Source organism: Dermacentor silvarum, chromosome 5, assembly GCF_013339745.2.
Source record: "Dermacentor silvarum isolate Dsil-2018 chromosome 5, BIME_Dsil_1.4, whole genome shotgun sequence".
In the NCBI taxonomy this organism is placed as follows: Eukaryota; Metazoa; Arthropoda; class Arachnida; order Ixodida; family Ixodidae; genus Dermacentor; species Dermacentor silvarum.
Window position 1 is genome coordinate 51,093,048 of NC_051158.1, and position 22,547 is coordinate 51,115,594.

At 46.5% G+C, this 22,547-nt stretch overlaps 1 protein-coding gene across 3 annotated transcripts in view; it reads right to left on the minus strand.

Moving 5' to 3' along the window:
- Positions 1-22,547, minus strand: part of LOC119453383 (ubiquitin carboxyl-terminal hydrolase 43) — a 261,041-nt gene that overhangs the window by 27,928 nt on the left and 210,566 nt on the right. The window contains exon 2 of one of the 3 annotated variants that reach the window (XM_049667829.1): positions 7,986-8,046. The exons of 1 other annotated variant lie outside the window; for it this stretch is intronic. In XM_049667829.1, coding sequence (XP_049523786.1) covers positions 7,986-8,046 — 61 coding nt within the window. Of the gene's footprint in view, positions 1-7,985; positions 9,195-22,547 lie in introns of those variants that run through there. One more of the 3 variants, XM_037715425.2, reaches the window with a different exon arrangement.

Here is a 22,547-nt window from a genome sequence, read left to right on the forward strand (position 1 = left end):
GTGACAAACTTTGATGAGAATATCTTTAATAAGTTATTGAATAAGCAAACAAATAAATGATAAACTCCAGCATCAAATAAACAAACAAATGAATAAACTTCAAGTTGAGAGTCGGTGCTTGTCTGTGAGCCTACCTTAATTTCTTTGTCCTTGTCTTGGTCAGCACTGTTTTTGAGAAGTATAAACGTACACCCACTTGCCCAAGTTTCCCTGCTACTGCTATTGTCAATGCGTGTGGAGGTGCCCATTCAACAAAAGTTATCTGCAATCAACAGATCCTCATAACAAAGCATGGCGCTCCAATGGAGGTCTTAAACACAAAGGCACGGAACTCATAATAGATGTTGAAAATTCAGCGAGGCTAACAGACGAAAAATGACACAAGCGCTTGTGCCAACTGTGTCCCTTTTTTTTTTTGGCCTTCCTTCAGACTCATACCAACTAGCTCTGTACGGCCTACCTATCAGTCGATGCTAAACTAGCGTGCTCTATGATACTTGCACTGTAATACTGCTCAAATGTAAATTGAAACTAACTCAACTGACTTCAAACACTCCAGCAATTTTAGACATTATCACCATACATACTCAACAAAGTCATGTGATTCAAGCCATTTATTATTCACGAGTGTAACAAATACTTGTGGCTCCAAGTACACGTCAATTTATGACAGAGAATTTTCACCTTCTCCTGCTCTTTTTTTTTTAAGCTTGACTTCTTTATTGACGCGTCATGATATTGAAGATGATGCTTCATAGTTCCTCCACTGCATCATTAACAAATCGTGTCGCCTATTCCACAACTTTCTAATGTTCGCCAAGCCGTCTCCCCCCCCCCCCCCCACACGTAGTTACCGCAAACTCAACGTGACACCCTTTCTTGCACACACTGATTTGTTCAATTACAGCTACTCGGAATTCGTTACCAGGCTATATTTGTTCTCTTTTTCTATAAAAGTTTCTTGCAGGACTGCTTATTACATAGTCCCAAGCTTCCGTTGTGCCTCTTTTACAGCATTTGTAACTCTTGTCTGCTCAGCACCAATTATTAGGTGCACTTTTACCTTGTTTTGTACCTTGTGCCCACTCCTGCAATAGCTCTCTAGGGCTGCAGAATGTTTGAATAAAATAAATACATATTGGGCCTATAGTTTACACCTTCAATCACCTACCACAAAATTGTGTGATGGATCATCATCGGACGCCATCGTTTCTCGAATCCCTGTCACAATATTGTTCATTGGTGTTACTGCAGGAAGTGACATAACTGAGTCACACTACAAACCACAGTTGCTAAGAGCTCCTTGAGCCGTATCCTACAGTGACCCACATTTTCAAACTGAAGCTTTCTTTGTCCGCTTTGCCAGGTTTGGCGTGGCTGCTGGGTCAGTCGCTATCTCGGCGGGCACCTTTCCGGATATGTATGGAATGAATTACCAAATTCAGTTGTCACATCTGCATCCGTCAGTGATTTTAGTGCCGGTTTAGAGAATGTCATCTTCTCTGGTATGAATGCATCTTAGCATGTATTTTTGTTTCTGGTGCGCATAAAACAATGTATTTTGTCTTTGTGCAGTGCATGTCACTTTTTATAGATATTGCCATTATACTGCCTCGTATTTTTTTTTTTTTTTTGCTCGAGATGTAGCAGAATTTTGGATCTTTTCTTCTATTTTTTTCCACTCCTGTAAAGGCCCTTAATTGGGTTGACAGTATAAATAAACAGCAGCAACAACAAAAATATATACAAAAGATATATTCGAGTAGGAGCAATACAGCAGCACGCAGGAATAGCTTTCTTCGACTCTCTCGCCTGTTGTAGTCGGTGGCCGGCAGTTGGAGGTTGGAACAACGCCGACATGAAGGGCGCTTGTGCTCACGTTGCGGGGTGCATTTGTTGCTGAACGCTAAATGTCATAGCTCTTTGAGATGCACAAGCTATCCACCTATACTACCGCTAGAGATGTGCTGGTTAACTAAGAGGTGCTGTTCTGTACAGAATTATACAATGAAACTGCAAATGCTACCTAAATGTCCTCACTGCAACAAACATATATTGTGAAGCACAACATTCCTTCGATAAGGCTTTCTTAAAGTGTTCGACTATTCACTTGCGTTGGCACTCATCGTCGATGGTGTCTGCACAAATTTTTTAGGCTGTCGGAATAAAAACACAGGCTAGTGTATTTCGGTATGTTCCGAATGTTATGCTCATGCTGAGCTGTCCATATAAGGACGCTCTTTTACTAAATGCCAACGAGATCCTGGCACAGAGCACAATGCACCCATTCGCAACAGCTGTTCCAACATTTGCTGCGTGAATCACTCTCTTTAACACCTGTCAGGCCAGCATTAAAGCTTGGCTGCCCCATGCGGCATAACTTCTCCTCCCCACCACGCTGGCCGCACGATGGTGGCTGTTTCGAATGACTGTCAAAACGGCGAGCAACTTCGATGAAACCTTCCAAAATCATGACACATGACCACAGCTGTCTGTTCTTTTTTTTTTTGCTGATGACGCTAGCGAAACGCTGAAAGCATTACTCATTCACAAGGCTTTGTTATAATTGGTACAGCCTTGCAGAATGGTACAATCTGTGTTTTATGCTGAGTAAGAAACGAGTGTGTAATTTTCGCTTGAGCAAGCACAGAGAGAAAAAAGAATTGCTACGTAAGTAGACAGTTTTAGTATAGCATAAAATGCTTGCGTTAGCGTGCGAACCTTTCCGGGCCTTCGCTATGGTGTGCGTCCCTCCAAGACTTTTAGTGTAACATACGGGAACGCAAACGTAAGGAAAACGTTCAAAGACACGGCACCGTCTGGTGCTTCATGACAAACGTATCCAAGCAAAGACAATCCATTAACAACCATTCTGTTGTTGCTATGCGGACGCGTCTCGTCAGGCTTAAGGACGCCGGAATCGCTGATTGATCTCAGATATTGGACGCGCTATGCGCTCATAACTTGCATTTCAGGTGAGTTTAGAGGAAGCGAAAGCTCATTTCAACAGTTTCTGACAATCAACGAGAGTGAGAGCGTAGTCATCACGAGAATTAACGGTGAAGTGGGAGCCATGGATGCCGCCATGTTCAACAACGCTATTTCTTAGCGTCCGTACTTAATGTGCGTTTGCGTTGAACGCTAAATCTCGAAAATAGCGTACGTACACAAGAGTTCCAGCACCGTTTACCTACAACGCACGCACAGTGTGCAGCACGAAACGCTATCTCTTTGCACATTTGCTGCTCTACGCGGCACTAAAACTGTCTAATAATTGGGTTTCGATTCCCAAAGCTTCACATGACGCTATGATCAAGAGATGTCAAAAGTGGAAGCATGGATTTATCTAGACCATATGGTCTTTCCCAGCAGAAGGAAATGGTTAATTCGACTGGTCCCTTTTGAGCTTTCTGGATGTATACTTTACATTCGGCGGGTTCATTTCAGAGTGTTCCGTTCCTGCTCCGAGTGCACAGAGCCGCTCGCAGCGCGATCGAAAACTGACAAAACTCAGGTCACCAGGTTATTGAAATTCCTCGGGTTGAAGGTGAACACTCGGCTTGGATATGCTTTCTATGACTCTAATCTCGAGAGGTCTCCGCATCACTGTAGGCCAAGTCGACTCGCGGTAAAAACTGGTTGAATGAACCATTAGTCTATGCACACGGGTGTTTTTGCATCCCGGCCCCATCAAAATGCACCAGTCGTGACTGGAAATTGAATCCATGACATGCTTGGCAGCCCCACCGCAGCAGGTAGTAACGAGGACGCGAATGCTAATTAAGGACGTTTTTCCGAGTGCTGTTGAAACAAACATGAGCAAAAGCTGTTGCTAAAGTCATTCGATAAGGCTTTACAGTGAGAGGTTTGTTAAGTATTGAAAAATATTTCTAAAATTGAGAAACTCTACCGCATGCTTCTTGCATGCAAAAGTATGACACTTAGCACATGTGATTGATTGGGAAACACTTATACGATAGTTATCACAATACCAAGTTGGTCTCTAAATGGCAGACCTGGCATCATCGACGCTAGTGTAACATCAAGACATAGACTAAAATTTCTTCACTTTATGTAGTAGTAATGCTGAATATGATGTTCATTAAAAAATTAATAAGAGTGCTGTGTGCCTTTCCTCTGACTTAACGTGTGTGTGTGGCAGCTGAAGCGATTTCAGGAACAGAGCGAACCAATGAGTCGTGATGTCATAGCGTATCCACGTCATTACCAAAGTTAAATTTGCTTTGCTGAAACGGGCATTGTAGTAATTTATTTAGAGTGTTCAGTTGCTTGACAGCTTTCTTCTTTAGAGATAAAAAGGCTTTGTACTATCATTTAACAGCACCAACAAACAAATCCACAAAAAATCCAAATCTGAAATGTCACATGAGTATTCCTCGAAAGCCAAAGAGCGTGGAACATAATGAGATTTCTTGAACTGGCACTGAAATTAACGGAAGCGTGTCTGGGTGGAAATTGAAAAAAAAAAAAAAAGAAACAAGAAGAATAGATATGAATGCTAATACAGGTAGAAATAATTGCATACTCATCTGTTTCTTTTGACAAGGAAGGCAAGAAAGAGACAATTGTGCAATAAACTGCACCGTTCTACGCTCTAATGATCCTTGTTTGGTACGCCAGTCAAAACCAACAGCAGCTTCCCACCGAAAGATTGCGAAACATCATTGCACAACCTCGGGTATCCTGCTGCTATTGCAACTACTGAAATGAGAATTTGGCTCAACAAAGAACAAAAAGAATGCCATCCCACAGAGCGTCTAATTTGTGCTTCCAACTGACTCGGCCCCAGGAATGCTAGCTTCATGCAAACAGGAGCTGGCAGAAACAAGGCCAATCCAAGCGTACAAAAGATATTTCAGTGAGCATTACAATGGCAATAAATGTGAGGAGACAGCTTGAAGTAGAGATGAGAATGGCTGAAAAAAAAAAAAATTTACGGGAACGCAGTCTTGTTCTGGTTTTTCTTTTGAGCACCTAAAAAAAATTGGCCTGAATTTTCAGCCCCCAAAAGCAGCAACATAAAATGTAAACAACATTTAGTGCGGAAAAAGGTCTAATACAGGAAACCGAAACAGTTCAGTTGATCTGCATAGTTCGTTTTACGTGCTTTATTTGTTTACATTCTTGTGTTTTTGTTTTATGTGTACACTGTGTTTGTAGAGGATTTGTTCTGATGCCACATTGTCTGCAACAGATCAGTTTTATCTTGTATTTCTAGTCAAGCAAATAATATATACTGACAATCTGTTCATTTACTCAACCGGTATTGCATACAGAATCACCCCACTAGAAATACTTGTAGTGGAAAGTGTAAAAAAGGAAAAAGAAAAAGAAACGGTTCCTTCGAGGTCATTCAAAATTTTCGGACTTTTCGCATTTTAGGCGTGAAGGCCAAACCAATGAGAAAAGTGCTAAAAGGGGCAAAGAACATGCGAGTTGAATATTATTTTGCTGCACGAAGTTGTAGCTTTCAAGGGCCCTTCTGATATGCCTATGACGTCATAGGCCAGCGCAGGAGCCCATAGACGCTAGCCACCAGGTAATTATTTGTTCCCAACTGCGAGTTACTGCACAACAAAATCTCGCAGACACATACGTGCCTTTCCAATCTTCTAGCAAACAGAGAAGCCAATTTTCCCTGTCACTACTCTTTTGTTGCTCTTGGCCGTCTTTTTTAGATGCCAACATTGAAGGATTAGCAAAAATGCACCGCAGAAAGAAGAAAAAACAAACTCAACTCCAGTTGAGTTTGTTTCTTTACATCTACGGAATGCAAAGCATTCACAGTTTGGTAGAGAATGGTTCTTATGAATAACTAAACTGCTCTGCAGCAAACGTATAGCAAACTGATGCAGTGTGCAGCACATTGTGTTTGTTGCGGTAATACCTCGTGACCAAAGTTGGCATCAAACAGGTTCATTGAAGAGTTGCATATAGCCAGTGGCACATATCATCAAGAACGGCCCACACTTTAGACTGCAATACGTTTGGGATCGGCCCACATATTTATGCCGGTGTCACACGGCCATTTTCAATCACGCTTGAGCCAGATCTGGATTGAAATTCTCAACCGCAATAGGCTCCCTTCAGCAGATTGAGTAGAGAAGCCAATCGTTGACCGAGAAAGTCAATCCGCATCGGGCTAGATCGTGATCAAAAGTGCTACATGCGGCACTCCCCCCCCCCCCTCCCCATATTAGACTGAACTATTTCCAGGATCGACCCACGAAAACGGCCTAATACCTGCTACCGAGAACTGGTTTGAACGCATCAAGAACTGTTCGCAAAAGTGAGAAAGGAGCAATAGGCACAGCGCTGATGTGGGCACCACACCAGCTGAGAGGAAACATGTTAGGAAGGAATGACGATAAGTAAACAATGCACGCTGTGTATCTGTTGTTATCAGATGCGTTTCAAACATTTCTGTGGGGGTAGATCCATTGGAAAGCATTGCACTCTCTCGAGGTCTGAAAGAAAAGGGTTAGTGAGATCCTTTTAGGCCACAACGGCACTGTTCAGAGCTGCGGGAATTTACTGCTCAGAAGCTTTTTGTCTTCTCTTCCCTAAAAAGAGAGAGTGACCTGCCAAACAACATCTACCAAGTGCACAATGACGATTACTGTTGCCAAAATTAATGGCAGTTTGGGCCAGACAAAGCCAGCTAACACCAAACTTTGCCAGCTTGCAGATCACACAGTAGGCGCGTACTCTAGTGTGACAGGAAAGAGTTGAAGCCAGTTAACACTAGTTCTCAATGCACTCAACCGCCATCGAGCATTTGCATCACGTTAACTACAGACTGTTGTAGTTGCTACTAATTGGCTCTGTAGTGTGGAAACTACTCGGCTAGAAATATAGCACCTGATTGTTGTGCCAGCACCACCAAGTTAATTCGATTGTGCAATTAGGGATGCTGTTGCAGTAATAGCAGAATAGACAGTATACTAGACCGTGAAAGCTTACAGACCACAGGATTTTGAGAACGCTAAGTACATCCCCAGCCTTGGAACCTGGGCTGGTATTATGTAGTGATGCCTTTTCGCGCTTTTTGCATTTGTGAGTGGCCGCGTTCGATGCTCTGCCCAGGGCGAAGCGTAGCTTGAGCACTCACAAACTGCAAAAAGTGCCCATAAGCATTAGCATCAGGAAAACGCATCACTACAAAATCGCAGCCGTGGTATTTCAATATTAGTAGCACATGTAAACAGCACGGCTTGACTTGCTATGGTGACAAACCGTTAAGGAATTCAGCATTTTGTCAAATCTCACACTACGTAACCTTTTGCCGTTGGGTATGCATAGCTCCTTTGAAATGGGTAATGGCCGCTTGAAATAGCTTTTTTTTCATTAGAATTTGTCATTGTTCATCAGAAATGGTCACTGTTCATTGGAATTTGTTATCACAATCAGCTATCAGATCAGAAACGGCCAGCACATTCTTAGAAGCTCTAAACTGTCTCATAACTTCAGATGCTATGTTTCAATTTTGTTGTCAAATCAAGTACTGCTTGTCTCTCTCCTTCACTTACTTTCAATGTATGTATCATCTTATGTTTATTTAGTACATTGATTCTCTTGTCAGTAGTGTTTTTCTCCACCAATCGACTTGTTCTTTTATTAGATGTGTAACCACTCCTGTAACAGCCTGTTCATGAACGACAGTACAAATAAATTAAACGAAAACCAGTGCCACAAGGCAGGAAAACCGCGACACCTCATCACAGTACAGATTGCGTAGCACGCTACAGACAAAATCAACAGCAAGAAACAAATGATACACACATTGTGCCATGCCGGTGTTATTTCTTTCTGTTGTGCTTGTTTCGTAATGTGCTACGTAATCTGTACCAGTGACACATCAACAGACCCAAACTGCAACATCATCACAGGGTTGTCCCACGGCCAAGAAAGACGCAAACCTGGAGACGCAAAAGACAAGCTCCAAATCGAGAAACTGAGCGTACCTTGGAACGCTTCAGCGATCCGCGCCTCGACCGAGACCCCGTGTTCGTCGACGACGAACTTCCACCACCACCACCACCCGACGTCGTCGCGTCGTCGGCGAGCAACTCCTCGTGAACTTTATCCAAAAGCCACATGAGGAACTCCTGGGCGTCGTGCTGCTCGCTGCCTTGATACTGGCTGCCGTGCTTCTCGACGCAAGCCTTGAAGCGGGCCGCGAAGTCGCCCTCCGTACGGCAAGACCACAGGGCGCCCAATACGTGCGCCAACTGTTCGGTGACGCGCGCCGACGGCGTCGCGAAGCCCCCGCGACCCTTGGCTCGCGCCAGGTCCTCGCGGTAGCTGCCGGAGACTAGGTACTCGGCGAAGGCGTCCGTGTTGCTCAGACACTGGAGCACGGCGTTCATGAAGCAGGTGTTGCCTTCGTTCCGAATCCCGGCCACGGCGGGAACCGCGGTCCGAGACAGGGCCGATCCGGCGGCGCCGTCCGGCTGGTGTTTCTTGCCTCCGTTGCCCGCGAAGAAGGTGTCATCCCCGCCACCGGGGTCCCCGCCTACGGCCCGAGTCCGGAGGTCCCTCAGAGAACCGCTTCGAGAGGGCGCCGGGTACTTGACGACCCCGTTCCACGACGACTCCGACGACGTCCCGCCTCGCTGGTGGTGACCGACGTGAGGCGTGAAGAAGCGCTTCACCATCTGATCAAAGAGGCTGGGACGCTTGCGACGCCCCGAAGTCGTCGTCGACGTCGGCGTCGGGTCCTCGAGCGATCGCAGGCTTCGGTACTGCAGCTGCTTCTTGCTGCCGCCGCTGCCACCGCCACCCATCCATCGTGGAATCGTGAAGAAGGATCCCGGGTGATGACTGCCTCCGCCGCTGCGCCGACGCGTCGACGACGAAGGCGGTGAGGAATTCGAAGAATGCATAGCGTAGTAGCTGCGGTCGTCGGCGGCGCCGATGACAGCGACATGGGAAGGTGCGCGAGCGCGTTCGGCTGCCTTGACAAGCGGCCTGCTGGCGTCGGCTCTCGCTCTCCGAAGGAACGCGCCGACGACGCGACGAATATGCGCTGCGCTGGGCGGTACTGGTAAACCGCCGCCGACCTTCGAGAGATCGGCAAACACTGCCAAGCGCGCGCGCGCGCGGTTTCACACACACAGTTGTTTGTTGTTGCTACACAGGCGTCCGCTCTGGACCGACCACTCACTCCCGCTTGACCCTCAACAACAACAACAACAAAAGAAAGAAAGACCGTCGCCACCGCCTACTCTTTTCCTGGCTGGCAGAAGAAAAAAAAACAGCTGGTGGTGGTGTAACAGCGCGGAGAGGAGGTCTACGACGTTGTGGGGACGACGGTGAGTCGGCGATCACGCACGCACCACAGAGCGCGCACAATCACACGAGCCGCTCGCTACTCGAAGGTGCGGCCCGACCACGACGACGACGTGTTGACGGAGTACCGATGGAGCCGCGGAAACAGCGTCGCCAGGATCGCCACAGCTACAGCGAGGCAGCGGATGCGCGAAATTCATTGTTCCCTCTCTACGTCGGACCGGGGTAAACACCGCTCGTCGAGGCGAAAAAAAGAAAACTGCGCAGCAGCGCGCGCACACACACAAACACGCACACGGGACGGGCGCTCACACACGCGTGACGCGCCGTCCGGCCGCCTCAGCACGAAACAAGCGACGACAACGGCCGAAAGCTAGCGGTGACGCGCAGTCCTTCTTCCTTGCTGGGCCACGGTACAGCCACGGGCCCGTACGCATCCGTCTCTTTTTTTTCGTCGGTGGGCCGAGCCTGCAGCCGCTTCTTGGGTGCGCGTTATGTAGGTTACCGGGCGAGTCGCATTCGCTCCTCGGCGCCCCGTCTCGCAGGAGGAGGCCTCTCTCCGTCGTTCGCTTCCTTCAATGTCACATTGCACGCGGCTGGGGCAACGGGGAACGCGTCAAAAGAAACAGAACATACACACAAACAACGAGCGACGGGGCCACCATTACGCGCAGAGCGCGACGTTCGACCGTGCTGCGCCCTCGCGGGTGTCAGGGGAAGTCGATACTTGACAAAAATTAACGCCATTAAACTACGACTAAGCAAATGCATCAACATTTAAACAACATTTAGAAAGATGTGTCTTGTAGCTATTAATTTAATTTTCGTAGCTGTGAAATAGTAAGCAAATGTGTGTGTCCTATTTTTAGTTTCGGTTTCGTTGCCTTCGCGCGCGGTCTTTTTCGTTCCGTTTTTCAAGGGCGCGAAAGATTTCGCAGCAGTTTAGCTGTGGAGACCAATCGCTTTTGCTAAATATCTGTTTCTTTTTTAATGTATTTCTATCAGAGCATGACGTTAGACCATCGCGACTAAATTCGCAGGCTGCGAGAATTTTCTACCGGTGCTGCCCGACTGTCTAAACGTTCTCAAGTGCCTCTACTAAAAGAAAACAGAAAAAAAAAGTACAACCTTGGGTTTGGAACTGCGAAGAAGAGATGACGGATTACCTTAGCAAATAATTGTAAATGATTGTAATATTACATATATAATATTGTCAGGCAAGCAAAAGAAATTAAATTATGATCTCGAAGTTTTACGTTCCAAAACCACGATCTAATTATGAGGCACGCAGTAACGGGTGACTCCGGAAATTTGTACCACCTGGGGTTCTTTAGCGTGTACCTAATCTAAGTACACGGGTGTTTTCGCATTTCGCCCCCATCGAAATGCGACCGCCGTGGCCGGGATTCGATCCCGTGACCCGGGCTTAGCAGCCCAACACACTAAGCAACCACGGCGGGTGTAAGGCAAGCCCTAGACCTGCTTGAATAAAACTGCTTGAACGGAAAATTCTAGTGACTGCTAAGGGCATGCCAAATTTAGGCCTGAATTTTTGTAAGAACGATGATGAAAATAGAAAAATTTCGGAAAACCTGAAGCATCAATTAAGTTTTCAACTTGGCAATAAAACACATACTGCCCCCGTAGATAATTTAAACCGTGTAAATAAATTATTATTTCGGCTGTGAAAAAAGTCTGGGATTTTACGCGCCATAAGACACGTCGTAGTGGGAACCCCGGAATAATTTATACCACCTGAGGTTCTGTTGCCCTTCATCGCAGCGGCATCTTCGAAGTCAGGTGCATGCGATATCAATTTTGTTGTTTTTAAATTTTCAAGTGTGACAGCATTGTGTTGCTGTTGTTCTTCTTGAGTGTAATTTTAGGCTGCAGTTTTGTTATTCGATTGCATTCGTGAATTTGTGAGAAAATACAGGGGACGCAGATGGAGTAGCGCTGAATGGCAGCGCCGTCTTGTGACTCTTTCTTTAACCGCAAGAGTTTGAAAATGTAATCGTTTTAGGGTTGCATTAGTATTGTCGGCGCAAAGCGGAGAACAGATAGAGAGAGGGAGCACCTGCACGCAAATAATTAATATTGTCGGCGCTTGAGCAGAAGGTGGTTGTTGCAATTATTACAGCGAAGCTGTTAAGGGCTCCGATGGTCGTGTCCGCGTGTAGAAAAAAACTCTCATTGGCTCGATCATTTTTTGTTTCGCACTTTTAATATTTTAGTCAGAGAAGATTTAACATAAAAGGCATGAGCTGCCGGTGTTTTCTTTCGGGACATTTGTTTATGTGCTGTCATTCTCCAAATTCTGAGCAGCTGTATAAACTTGACATGTAGCAGCACCAGCAACGCGCAGAACTGTTGACGATGGCGGCGGCGCTTTGCCCGCGTTCGCACCGAACGCGCGCGGCGTTGGTGACGTGTTTATGAAGTCTTACATAAAAAGAATAAAGCTAAAAGCTAAAAACGAGTGGGCGACCTTCTGCGGAAACCTATCTGGGACACTGGGAACGACCAGTACGTGGCGAATACTCCGGAGTATGCTAGACCCAATGAGCACACGTGCTGAGAATAACAAGAAGCTCCAAATTATAGCAGACAATTTCGAGGGTACAGATCAAGAACTAGTCGACGTCCTTCAGAACAAATACATAGGACCCTCACCCGCGGCGGGATCACCCTACACGGCGAGACCATACGCGGGAGAGGGCAACCCTAAATTAGACGAAGAAATAACGTACGCGGAAGTGTACGAAGCGGCGCAAGCCGCAGTTAAAAACTCGGCACCGGGCCCAGACACAATCACAAATTCAATGATTCGAAACATGGATTCGATGGCCCTAGCGAAAATAACAAAGACTTTCAAAAGCGAGTACTGGGCCAAGGGAGATTTGCCCCAAGAATGGAAATTGGCTAAAATAATCATGATCCCCAAACCGAAAAAGAATCCCTCGATCGATAATCTCCGGCCGGTATCGCTCACGTCCTGCCTCGGTAAGCTCTATGAGAGGGTGATCCACAGCAGACTACAGCGATACCTGGAAGAGCGGAGCTGGTTCCCAGACTCCATGATAGGATTTCGCACAGGTTTATCGTGTCAAGACGTGTTCCTCCTACTAAGGGACGAAATTCTAACCAATATGCCGTACGGTGACGAGGGACTAGTCCTAGCACTAGACCTCAAAGGAGCCTTCGACAATGTCTCTCACGGCGCAATACTCGAGGAACTCGAACGCTCGGGTTGTGGTGAGCGCACCTACAATTACATAAGGGTATTTCTTTCCAACCGCGAGGCCAGCATCAGTATTGGCCAAATCACATCGCAGATATTTAAAATGCCGAGCAAAGGAACCCCTCAAGGAGCGATAATATCTCCTCTGCTCTTCAACATGGCGATGTGTCGCCTCGCGCGCGATCTCGATCGGATACCCGACCTAGGTTACACGCTTTACGCTGACGATATCACGCTGTGGTCGAGCAGAGGTTCCCTAGGGGATAAAGAATACACGCTCCAAACCGCGGTATTAGCGGTGGAGAAATTTTCCCGAACGAGCGGGCTGAAGTGCGCGCCCGAAAAATCCGAGGTCATCCGGATACACGCGAAAGGCTACAAATCCAGAGGGTCGATTAACATTGTGGTTGAGGGCCAAATGGTCCGAGAGGTACCTACGATGCGAGTCCTGGGTTTGTGGCTTCAGAGCGACGGGAGAGCAGCACAGACGCTCAAAACCATCAAATCCGCAACCCACAACATAGCCCAAATGATACGTCGAGTGACGTATAGAAAGGCGGGAATGCGAGAAATCGATACCCTAAGGCTCGTACAGGCCTTAGTGATTAGTCGAATGACATATGGCTTGCCCTACCAAATCCTGAACAGGGAAGAGGAGAGGCAGGCCAACACGATAATTCGAACAGCTTTCAAGGCGGCTCTGGGACTGCCTAAATCTACCTCCACGGAGCGCATGCTAGCTTTGGGAGTACACAATACTTTCGACGAACTGAGGCAGGCCACTCTGATGCGACAGAGGGAGTGCCTCAGCTTCACAAAAACTGGTAGGGCAATATTGGCACGACTTAATATCCCAGCATACCCGATTTATCTCACCGAAGATGCCGTACCTCTCCCTCCTTCGGTGAGATTCAAAATTACAGTAGCTCCAATTCCCAAGAATATGCATCCCGAGTACAACAAGGAAAGGCGCAAAGCACGCGCACAACATATTCAATCGATGTACTCCAATAACGCTAGGTACAATATGTACTACACGGACGCAGCTGCGTATGCAGAGGCTACCGGGCAGCGCTACCAAAGGAGGTACGCCCTGGCAGTCGTGAACGCGATCAGCCAGCAGCAAATTACCGCGTCGACCACGGCGGGCTCCGGCCCCCACCTCGGCCGAAATGTTAGCAGTGGCGATCGCGCTCGCTCACGCGGAGCGTTCGGAAAGGGACTCGGTCGTGATCACTGACTTCCGGGAGACATGTTGCATGTTTCTTAAGGGGCACGTGACTGCGGCTAGCCTCGTGATAATCCCCAAATCGTTCAACCACCGCCATCGCCTACTCTGGTGCCCGGGACATGCGGGGGTACAGGGGAACGAACAGGCTAACGCTTTAGCTCGAGCGTCTACTAACCGAGCGATGGCGTCCTCTTCGAACCAAAACCCCTCACACTATCCCTCACAAAATCCCATCAATTTAAATGTAAAAGACATCCTTGCTCATCAGCGCGGAGTCCGCAGAAAATACCCGCCGCCTCACCCACAACTTAGCGGGGAAGAGGCCGCCGATTGGCGCAAAATACAGACCGGGGTATTCCCCCATCTAAAACTGCTAAATGCCATGTATCCCACCCGCTATAGGGCCACATGCCCTTGGTGCGGTGGCATACCTACACTAATACATGTGACCTGGGAGTGTAGTAAACACCCTCATAGGCCCACTAATAATATCTCAATGGAGCAGTGGGAGGCACAGCTCGCCCGTTCCGACTTGGCAGGACAAAAGTCCTTAATTAGCCAGGTCAGGCAGGCGGCAGAGGCCAGTGGGGCCCTGGGCTGAGGGGCTCCGACCACCGCTATACTTAAAATATTTTCCAGCCAAATAAAGTTTCTATATATATATATATATATATATATATATATATATATATATATATATATATAAAAGAATGGCTACCACACTTAGTGTATGCAAACGACATTGTTTTACTAACCGATACAGCCAAATTGACAATCAACGTACGTGCTATTAAGACTTAAGTCTTTCGGCGCCCAGAAATCACTGACACAAAAAATACAATTAGACAAAGCACAAGCGCACGTGTGCTTGTGTTATTAGACAGTTTTAGAATAGGGGCCCCAAAGAAATAGCGTCGAAGCCACTGCGCATGCGCGAGACGCGAACTGCTATTAGGTTATGCGTCGGGTACGCTATTTCACGGCGGCGCGATTGATTCATTAGACGCCGCTGATTCCGAATTCCATTGTCGATTTCATGCTCGTAGGCCTAACATGGCTTGGCTTGGCTGGTGAAGGCACGTAAAGTTGGTTATTCAAAATTAAGCGCAACAAATCGCTTGCTGCTAATAGAATAACCTCTAAATTGTAATTCAACACAAAAACACGAAAGTCGGCATTGCTCTTCTTATTATTAAAAGGTATAGTTTATTTTAATATTTATAATGGTATTTCTTTGACACCGTAGTGGCGCTGCAAGCGCAAGACGCTATTCGCAAACGCACAGCCCTATTCTAAAACTCTTTCCCCCTGCATGCACCAACGCTAACACCCGCAAAGCTCTTTGGGGCCCCTACTCCAAAATTCTGTATTCTTTTTTTGTGTCCGTGGTTTCTGCGCGCCAAAAAAAGAAAAAAAAATTGGTCATAGAATACTAACTACCCCCGTCTGTCACATTGTTATGCTAAGACCCGCCGCGATAGCTCTGTGTCTATTGCGTTACGCTGCAGCGAACGAGGCCGCAGATTCGACCTTGGCCGCAGGTTTGACCTTGGCCCTGACGGAAGACGCAGCAAAGCCTCCTGCACTGTGCATTGGAGCCCAGGTGGTCAAAATTGATCCGGATCCGGTCCGCCAAAACGACGTGTCTCGTAGTCACTTCGTGGTTTCAGTACATACAACATCCGTTCTGTTTTTTTTGTTTTTTTTTTTCTGACGGTTTGCTTATATTTGTGGCCAGAAAAGTGAGAAGTATTAATGGGGGGGGGGGGGGGGGGATCGGGTCTCGCATTTTTTTAATCGCAATGCAGATCAGGATGTTTCAATACAGGATTTCCAATCACCTACAGTAAATGAATGCAAATATATGGGAGCGTGGATAAATGGGGAAACAGTGTACTTGAGAAAACCCACGACGACGCACTTAAAGCAAAGGGCAATAAAGATGCAGCTATACATTGAAGCACAGAGCATTTATGGAGGTATTATAAGTACGAAGTAGTCAGGGGACTGTGGAAAGGGGCAAATGGTACCACGGCTCACAAGCGCAAGCGTTGAGCAATCTCTAAGTCAAGAAATATTAGTCAGGGCTCGAAGAAGACCAAATAACTGTAGGCGCCAAGAGCCCACGTAAAATACTACTAATAAAGCGGTAGAAGTAGACCTGGAATGCGGCATCTTTCGAGTTTAGGGAAGCACAAAGTAAAATATGTTATAAGAAACTGACACATCTGGAGGACAGCAGATTGGCAGCAAGGGTGTTTTTGAGCATTCGTATTCACCAACCGTGAATTCCCAGTGGCGGAAAAGAGCAGGAAAACTGGCTAGTAAGTATATATGCAGTCCAAGAGGCAGCGACGCTAGAAATAGCCTTAAGCTTTAAGTTAGATAGGCAGAGTGCGAGTAGTGGTTCGAGAAGATGACAAATAAGATAACAATGGAAAACTAAAACAGAGAAGAAAGAGATCCAGAAGTACACTTTCTACGATAACACGAGGGGCAGTGCACGTCTTTTCGAAACTAGGGCAGGCTGCCTAAGAACGCGAAGTTGTAAGAGAACGTTTACCCAAAAAGGTGATCTGTGCGTAGCGTGTATGCAGAAACTAGCACATGCGGAGGCAATTGCACATGTCTCGCTGGAATGTCAGAATGTGACAATGTGGTCAGATCGACTCCACGAAGGATTGGGGTTTAAAGGCTGTAATGAGCGGGTAAGCATTAGCGCAGTAAACGTAAGCAAGACACGTTTAGAATAGTGATGTCGAAAACTGGTATATAAAGTCTCCGAATTGTGTAATCATGCATTTATTGTAGAGAGCTTTGTAGCTCAAATTAAACTTATCTAATTATATTAAAGTTGCATATGAATCTGTACAGTACACGCTGGAGTGTGGTAGCATAAGCCACCGCCCCGTTTATAAGGGCAATTCAATCATAATCACCATCATCATCTCCCGTGTGCTTTTCCAGTATTCAGCAAAATGTATCATGTACTGGGCAGGCTACAACCATCAATAGCGGCGAGGAAAAAAACAAAAGTAGACGGTCTAACGCTTTACTTATCTATGGAACTAAACAAGCAAACAAAAAAATAGTGGGGAGTGCAGGGTGCGATAGAAACTGGTCGCGCATTCGGTTGAAAAACCAAAAAGTATAAAATGTTTATACCTAAGAAAACAAAACATTGAATTCTAAACGGCACACGGCGGCTATATAATATAGCATGTGTAAAATATCGCATATTGCGCTCAAGAACGCCACCGCCAGGCCCACCACGCAACTAGACAACCTTCAACTAGCAGCCACAACCAACCACACATGAAGGAAGTAGGAAGGCAAAAGTACCGACTATGGCGCTTCCCTCGAGTAGAGGGAGTGCTATATAAAGGCGTGTAGACGCTCAAATTGTGTCGAAACCTGCAGAGATCGCACGCGATCAAAGTACAAAGTAGGCGCCCTGTTTTACTCTGTTTTATTTTCCGCTTGTTCGTTTCGGTTTGCTATGCTTGTTTTTGTTTGTTTTTTTTTTTTTTTGTTTGTTTTTTCAATCACCATTTCAACGTTTTTTTCTCCAGTCTTGGTACGAAGGACGCCCTTTGAAATTATGGCGTGGGCCTTTTTTTTTTCCTTGCTTGTACTATAATATGCACGTGTTGCTTCGGCACATACGTGTTGTACCGTATATGCAGGTCTCACAAATGTACTAGTACGTTGTCTGATGAGGAAATCGGCAGTAAAAAGGATCGAGGTTAACCAAACCCCGACAGTTTCAACAGAGGCTCGCGAAAAATGAAAGTGCACGGAAAGTGAGTGAAATACCAGCTCTATTTGCACAAAACCCGCATAAGTATAGGGCAAATATAGTTTTTTTTTTTGCACACTAGGGCCAGCATAAGAAAGCATTTAAGAATAGGAAATAAGAAAAAAAAAGAAGTGAAATAAAGAGTTGAGTGGAAGAGCTAGAGAAGTGCGTGTTAGATATATGTCAGCTAATTTTTGTCTTTACATTCTGCACTTTACGTTCTGCACAATTTTTCTTAGTTTATTATTAGAACTGTCATGCGGTTGCCAGAGTCCAAACGTGTACGAATAGCTTGATTTGCTTTCTGATGTCGGCCGCGTTATTTATTCTGTTTCTCTTGATTTTGCCTTATGGCCCAAATACTTATCTACTTTTGATTGACTATTTATTTATTGGTTATTATTATGAGCTCCCTTCATTAAAAAAAGCATCTAGAAAGCAGTTCATCTTGCTGTGCCATGGAAGCGTTGATTCCTTTTAACATGAGATTCGAAGGAAATATTAATTTCTTCAAAGGCAGGAAACACTGATGTGCTTAAAATAGTTGAACACAAGTCTGTAATGGCTAAACAGAGTAAAGGGCTCCTGAACCACCTCTCAGGCTTGGCTGAAAAAAAAAAACACTAATCCGCGGATAGCATACGTTGCTGTGAACATCTCTGCTAAATTTTACAGTAATGCGCGAATCGTGGAGCTCACAAGCGGAACGCGAATTGACCGTTTTCTCAAATGCTCTCCTGTCAAACAAGGCCTTCTCCTCTCGTAAGTCATAATTTCGCTTGCAACAGACACTAGATTATAACCTTTCCTTTTGAATGCAACAAATCTAATCAAATTCGATGCAGTGGGTGCCGAGAAAAACGATTTCTCCTTTTCCAGATGGGAGCCCATGAACTAAAGTCCTCTTAGAGGTGCCCTGAATCCCTATTTTAGGTATATAGCTAATCATAGAATGACCTCGCTATTAACGGACGTCGTCTCACGAATCTCCCGTGCCGCAAAATTTTCTTTACTTCCAACTATGAGTTGAGTTATCGCACCGATAGGGCTCCCAACCTCAAGTCTGCCGACAGATGCTAGCGCCACTCTTTTCCATGGCGGAGAGCGGCGGCACTATGTGTCAGGTCGCCAGCACCAACGTTACTAGATTAGCTTATCTAGTAACGTTGGTCGGCACCGTGAGACGATCGCGATGCCCGCATAGATAGAATGAAAAGCATGTATCGCATACCTGATTAACCCAAGCAGAGGTGATGGGGCTGCCAATAAATAATAATGATCATCATCATAATCTCTTTTTTGAAAGATTGCTCCTCACGTCGCCGTTGTTCCGCGATGGTTCGGCGGTCCGAAAGCCATGGTGCCCGGTACTGTTGCGTGGTGAACTGCCCCAACAGTGACAAAAACACCCGGGGCCTGCATCCGTCTGTCAAGTTCTACAGTTTCCGGGGTGAATGTTATGAAAAGGAACGCAGGCCGGTATGAGTAGCCGCCGTACGCAGAATCAAGTAAGTCGGAATGTGAAAGCTCGCCGTTTTACTTAATGCTTGCTGTTATTTCCTGCATCGTTGTTGCTTCGCCTTGTAGTTCAGTCATGACAGTTTGCTCGTGACGACTAGGATATCGCTGCAGCTATATACTTCGACGCACTTTGAGTTACTCATTGAGCATCGGCTGATTTGCGCGTGCGACGCACATTTGCTTTCTCGTGTTGGTTTGACAGCGCGCACTTGATCGATAACATTTATACAGTACCAAGTTGTAAGGAGTTTAGCGCTTTAGCATCGGCGTATGATTAGGTGGTCCATTTGTCAATAGATTGTGAACTGTATTGATCCTTTTCGCGGAGTAGTATGTTTTAGATAAACGAGATGGCGCTCACGGTGGCGCGCCATTACGCGCCATACCTCTCCTCAGCGACCGCGCACGGGTACGAAACCATTACCACTTCTACCTTGCTTCGGTGCGATCAGCTGTCGGAAATGCAACTGAGTTTTCGTTAACACACTGTGCTCCAGTCATGCTAGATTGAATCATGTGGATGGAAGACGTGTGCAATAGTTGGTTGTAAAAATAGTGACTGGGATGTTAAGGAATAGAATGAATATGTGTGGCCAAGTTCGCCGACCACTGCTGCAACTGTCCGAACGTGTTACCGGCGCTTCGTGATGTACGGCTTTCCTCGAGGATACAGAAATTTGCTCATCCGCCAGCCTTGTATCGCTAACCTTCAAAGAAAAGGCTTCATCCCCAGGACTTCGGTAAGAGTGAGTACCACTCGGTAAACAATGACAAAGGGAGTAGCGCCGCTTCCTGTCATAGTAAGTTTCGCGCACGTTATCTATACACATCTGCCCCAAATGGCAGGAAAACTTACGCCCACTCTATCACCGACGTATCAAGAATAAGTGAATGGGCGCACACTTGAATATATGCGCACTGTATACGCACAATAAATGACGGACTACACCTATGGCGCACGAATGGTCGAAGCTGAATGTTTCGTGACGGTCCACAAGAGTAAGCGAGTTACTAGCTGTAATAGATATTTGCTACAAGGTATTACAATGTACAAAACAGCTACGTTTCAAGCCTTGTGCGCAGCAAGAACAAATCTATCGGAACTGAGCACACCCGCGAGCGATTAGGCAGAAGATAATCAGATAGTGGCCACACCGAGGAACTTGACGGAGTCAGAAACTGACTAGCCACTGCTTCAAAATATTTTCCGAATAAAGAACAAAGAGCAAAACACACTAATCCTGACTGAATTCATAATCGCTAAACTTGGATAGCTTGAAATACATATTTAGCCCCGCTTTTAGAACAAGCACCATATCCGCTGCTTGCGCCGTTTGAACATAGCTTAATCAGCTCCGAAAGTGCTTTTCCATGTTCTCTGAAGCTCTGATCAAAGCTTCGTGTCGTCCACCTAGTCACCGTCTACGATTTCTCCGAAAACAGAGGTTTTCTAAGCCGCGCCGGCGTCATACACTTCCATTGTAAACAAGGAGGCAACGGAGGCAGTTGAGGCAAGCAATGGAGGCGTCACCACGTGATCAAACATGGCAGCACCCACAGGATCACCGCGAAAAGGGTCAATACTTTGTGGCATCTTGACTCCGCGAGTTGTGTTGCGAGAAGAAGGCAGTGCCTATGGTATGAATCGCTTAAGCTGCAGGTCGTTCTTTATAACCGGTGCAACATGGACACTTTCGATCGCAATTAAGCCCGATAAGGATAAAATTTTTTGGTCGCGATCAAGAATGGTAGCTGTTGCATGGTCCAACAATCCGGATCGAGTTGGTTGAGCTCACTCAGCATTACGGTGCAGACGACAGCCTACGATCGCGAAAGTGCCCGTGCAGAAGCACCCGATCAGGATTGGATTCGACAGCGCTCCAAAGTGCCAGAGTGACAGGGGTAAAAATTAATCTTGGGTTCACCTGAATCCTCCTTCATCCGCCTTAATCGATCGACCTTAATCCACCCTAACGCTTCTTATTACACCTTAATCCACTCTAATCTACCTTAATGTATCCTAATCCACCTTATCCAATCACTAATCAGACGTTAATTAACTTTGCTAATCATTAGTAATTTATTCTACACGGCTGAAGATGCTTTGGTTCGCTTCTGGCCTTCCTTAGGTCACGTGACTTTCTGTACCTCACACCGCTCAGCTTGAAACAGAGATCTAACTAAGGCTTTTGCCTTAAAATGTGAACTAGCTAGCGCTCGTCACCTGCAATACCACAGGCATACTTGCCATTAATTTTCTCAGACCCTGCATTCACTGTATTTAAGTGTCTGACACACACATAGAAGTAAGCTGGAAAGAATAGCTCCTCTACAAGCCGATATTTCGATTTTCAGTAAAACAGGCAACGGATAAACAATCACGAAAAGTGCGATCGAGAGACTGTATCTTCGGGCATAATTGTTCAGTGGAAAGCAGAATCTATAGTGCTGCATTTCCGATTGAGTAACACTTGACGACGTGCGAGGTGATGGGGTCCCAGCAAAATATTCAGCATACTGAGGAGAATCCCATTTTTGTGGAACGTACAAATTGCTGCAGCAAAAACGCTAATGAGCAGGCCGGAATAACTTTAAAAATGTAGCATTAGGGGATGCTTTCATACGAGCAATAAGAAAGGCGCCTTAGATCGAAAACACTGCTCTTTGTTCGGAACAAAGTTCTTTCGGCCAATGTTGTGCAGCCGTCGCGCTTTCCTTGCGGTATCGTGAAACTGCATAACCATCTTCACGCTTCTTGCTGCAGTTATATGCGCAGCAGCACGGCACAGCGCTAGCAGACAGCGCACGAAACAGCGTACAACGTTCTTTATACGCCGAACCAGCCGAGCTAAGGCGGAAAATGGCGCGAACGAAAAAGCAAAACACGAGATACGCTCATTTCCAAGGGCAACGGCAGGGAGACCAATCGTCGTGCAGAAAAAACGGGCGAAAGACCGGCTGCCGTGGAGGGGACTTGCGAGGGGCGAGGAGGAGGAGGAGAGGAGGTTGCGCGGCATTGGCTGACTTCAAAGAGTGGCGGTACTTAAAAATTATCAAGGGACTTTAGCGCCCGTTAGCTTCCGCTAGCGCCAGTTAGTCCAGGTTATTAAGGACGAAAGCCTTGTATATGTCTCATCGTGAGGTCTCCGTTACAAGGCCGTTTCAAAACCGCGTCGTCAACACGAGCAAACGCGGAGCCCAACGGGGGATGAAAGACGGCGAGAGCGAAGAGAGAGCGAGGAGGAAAGTGGAGGAGGAGGGTATGGCAAAATCGTGAGGAGGAAAGAGGAGGGCCGGCGGCAACCAGGCATGCGGCGAGCGGGAAGAACGGTGCGCGGAAGCAATGCGCTGACGTGGGCTTCAGACCCACTGCGCATGCGCTACTACCCCTGCGCTGCCGCCGCTAGAGAATGCACTCCGCGCGAGCCACGCGTTCCCGTGTT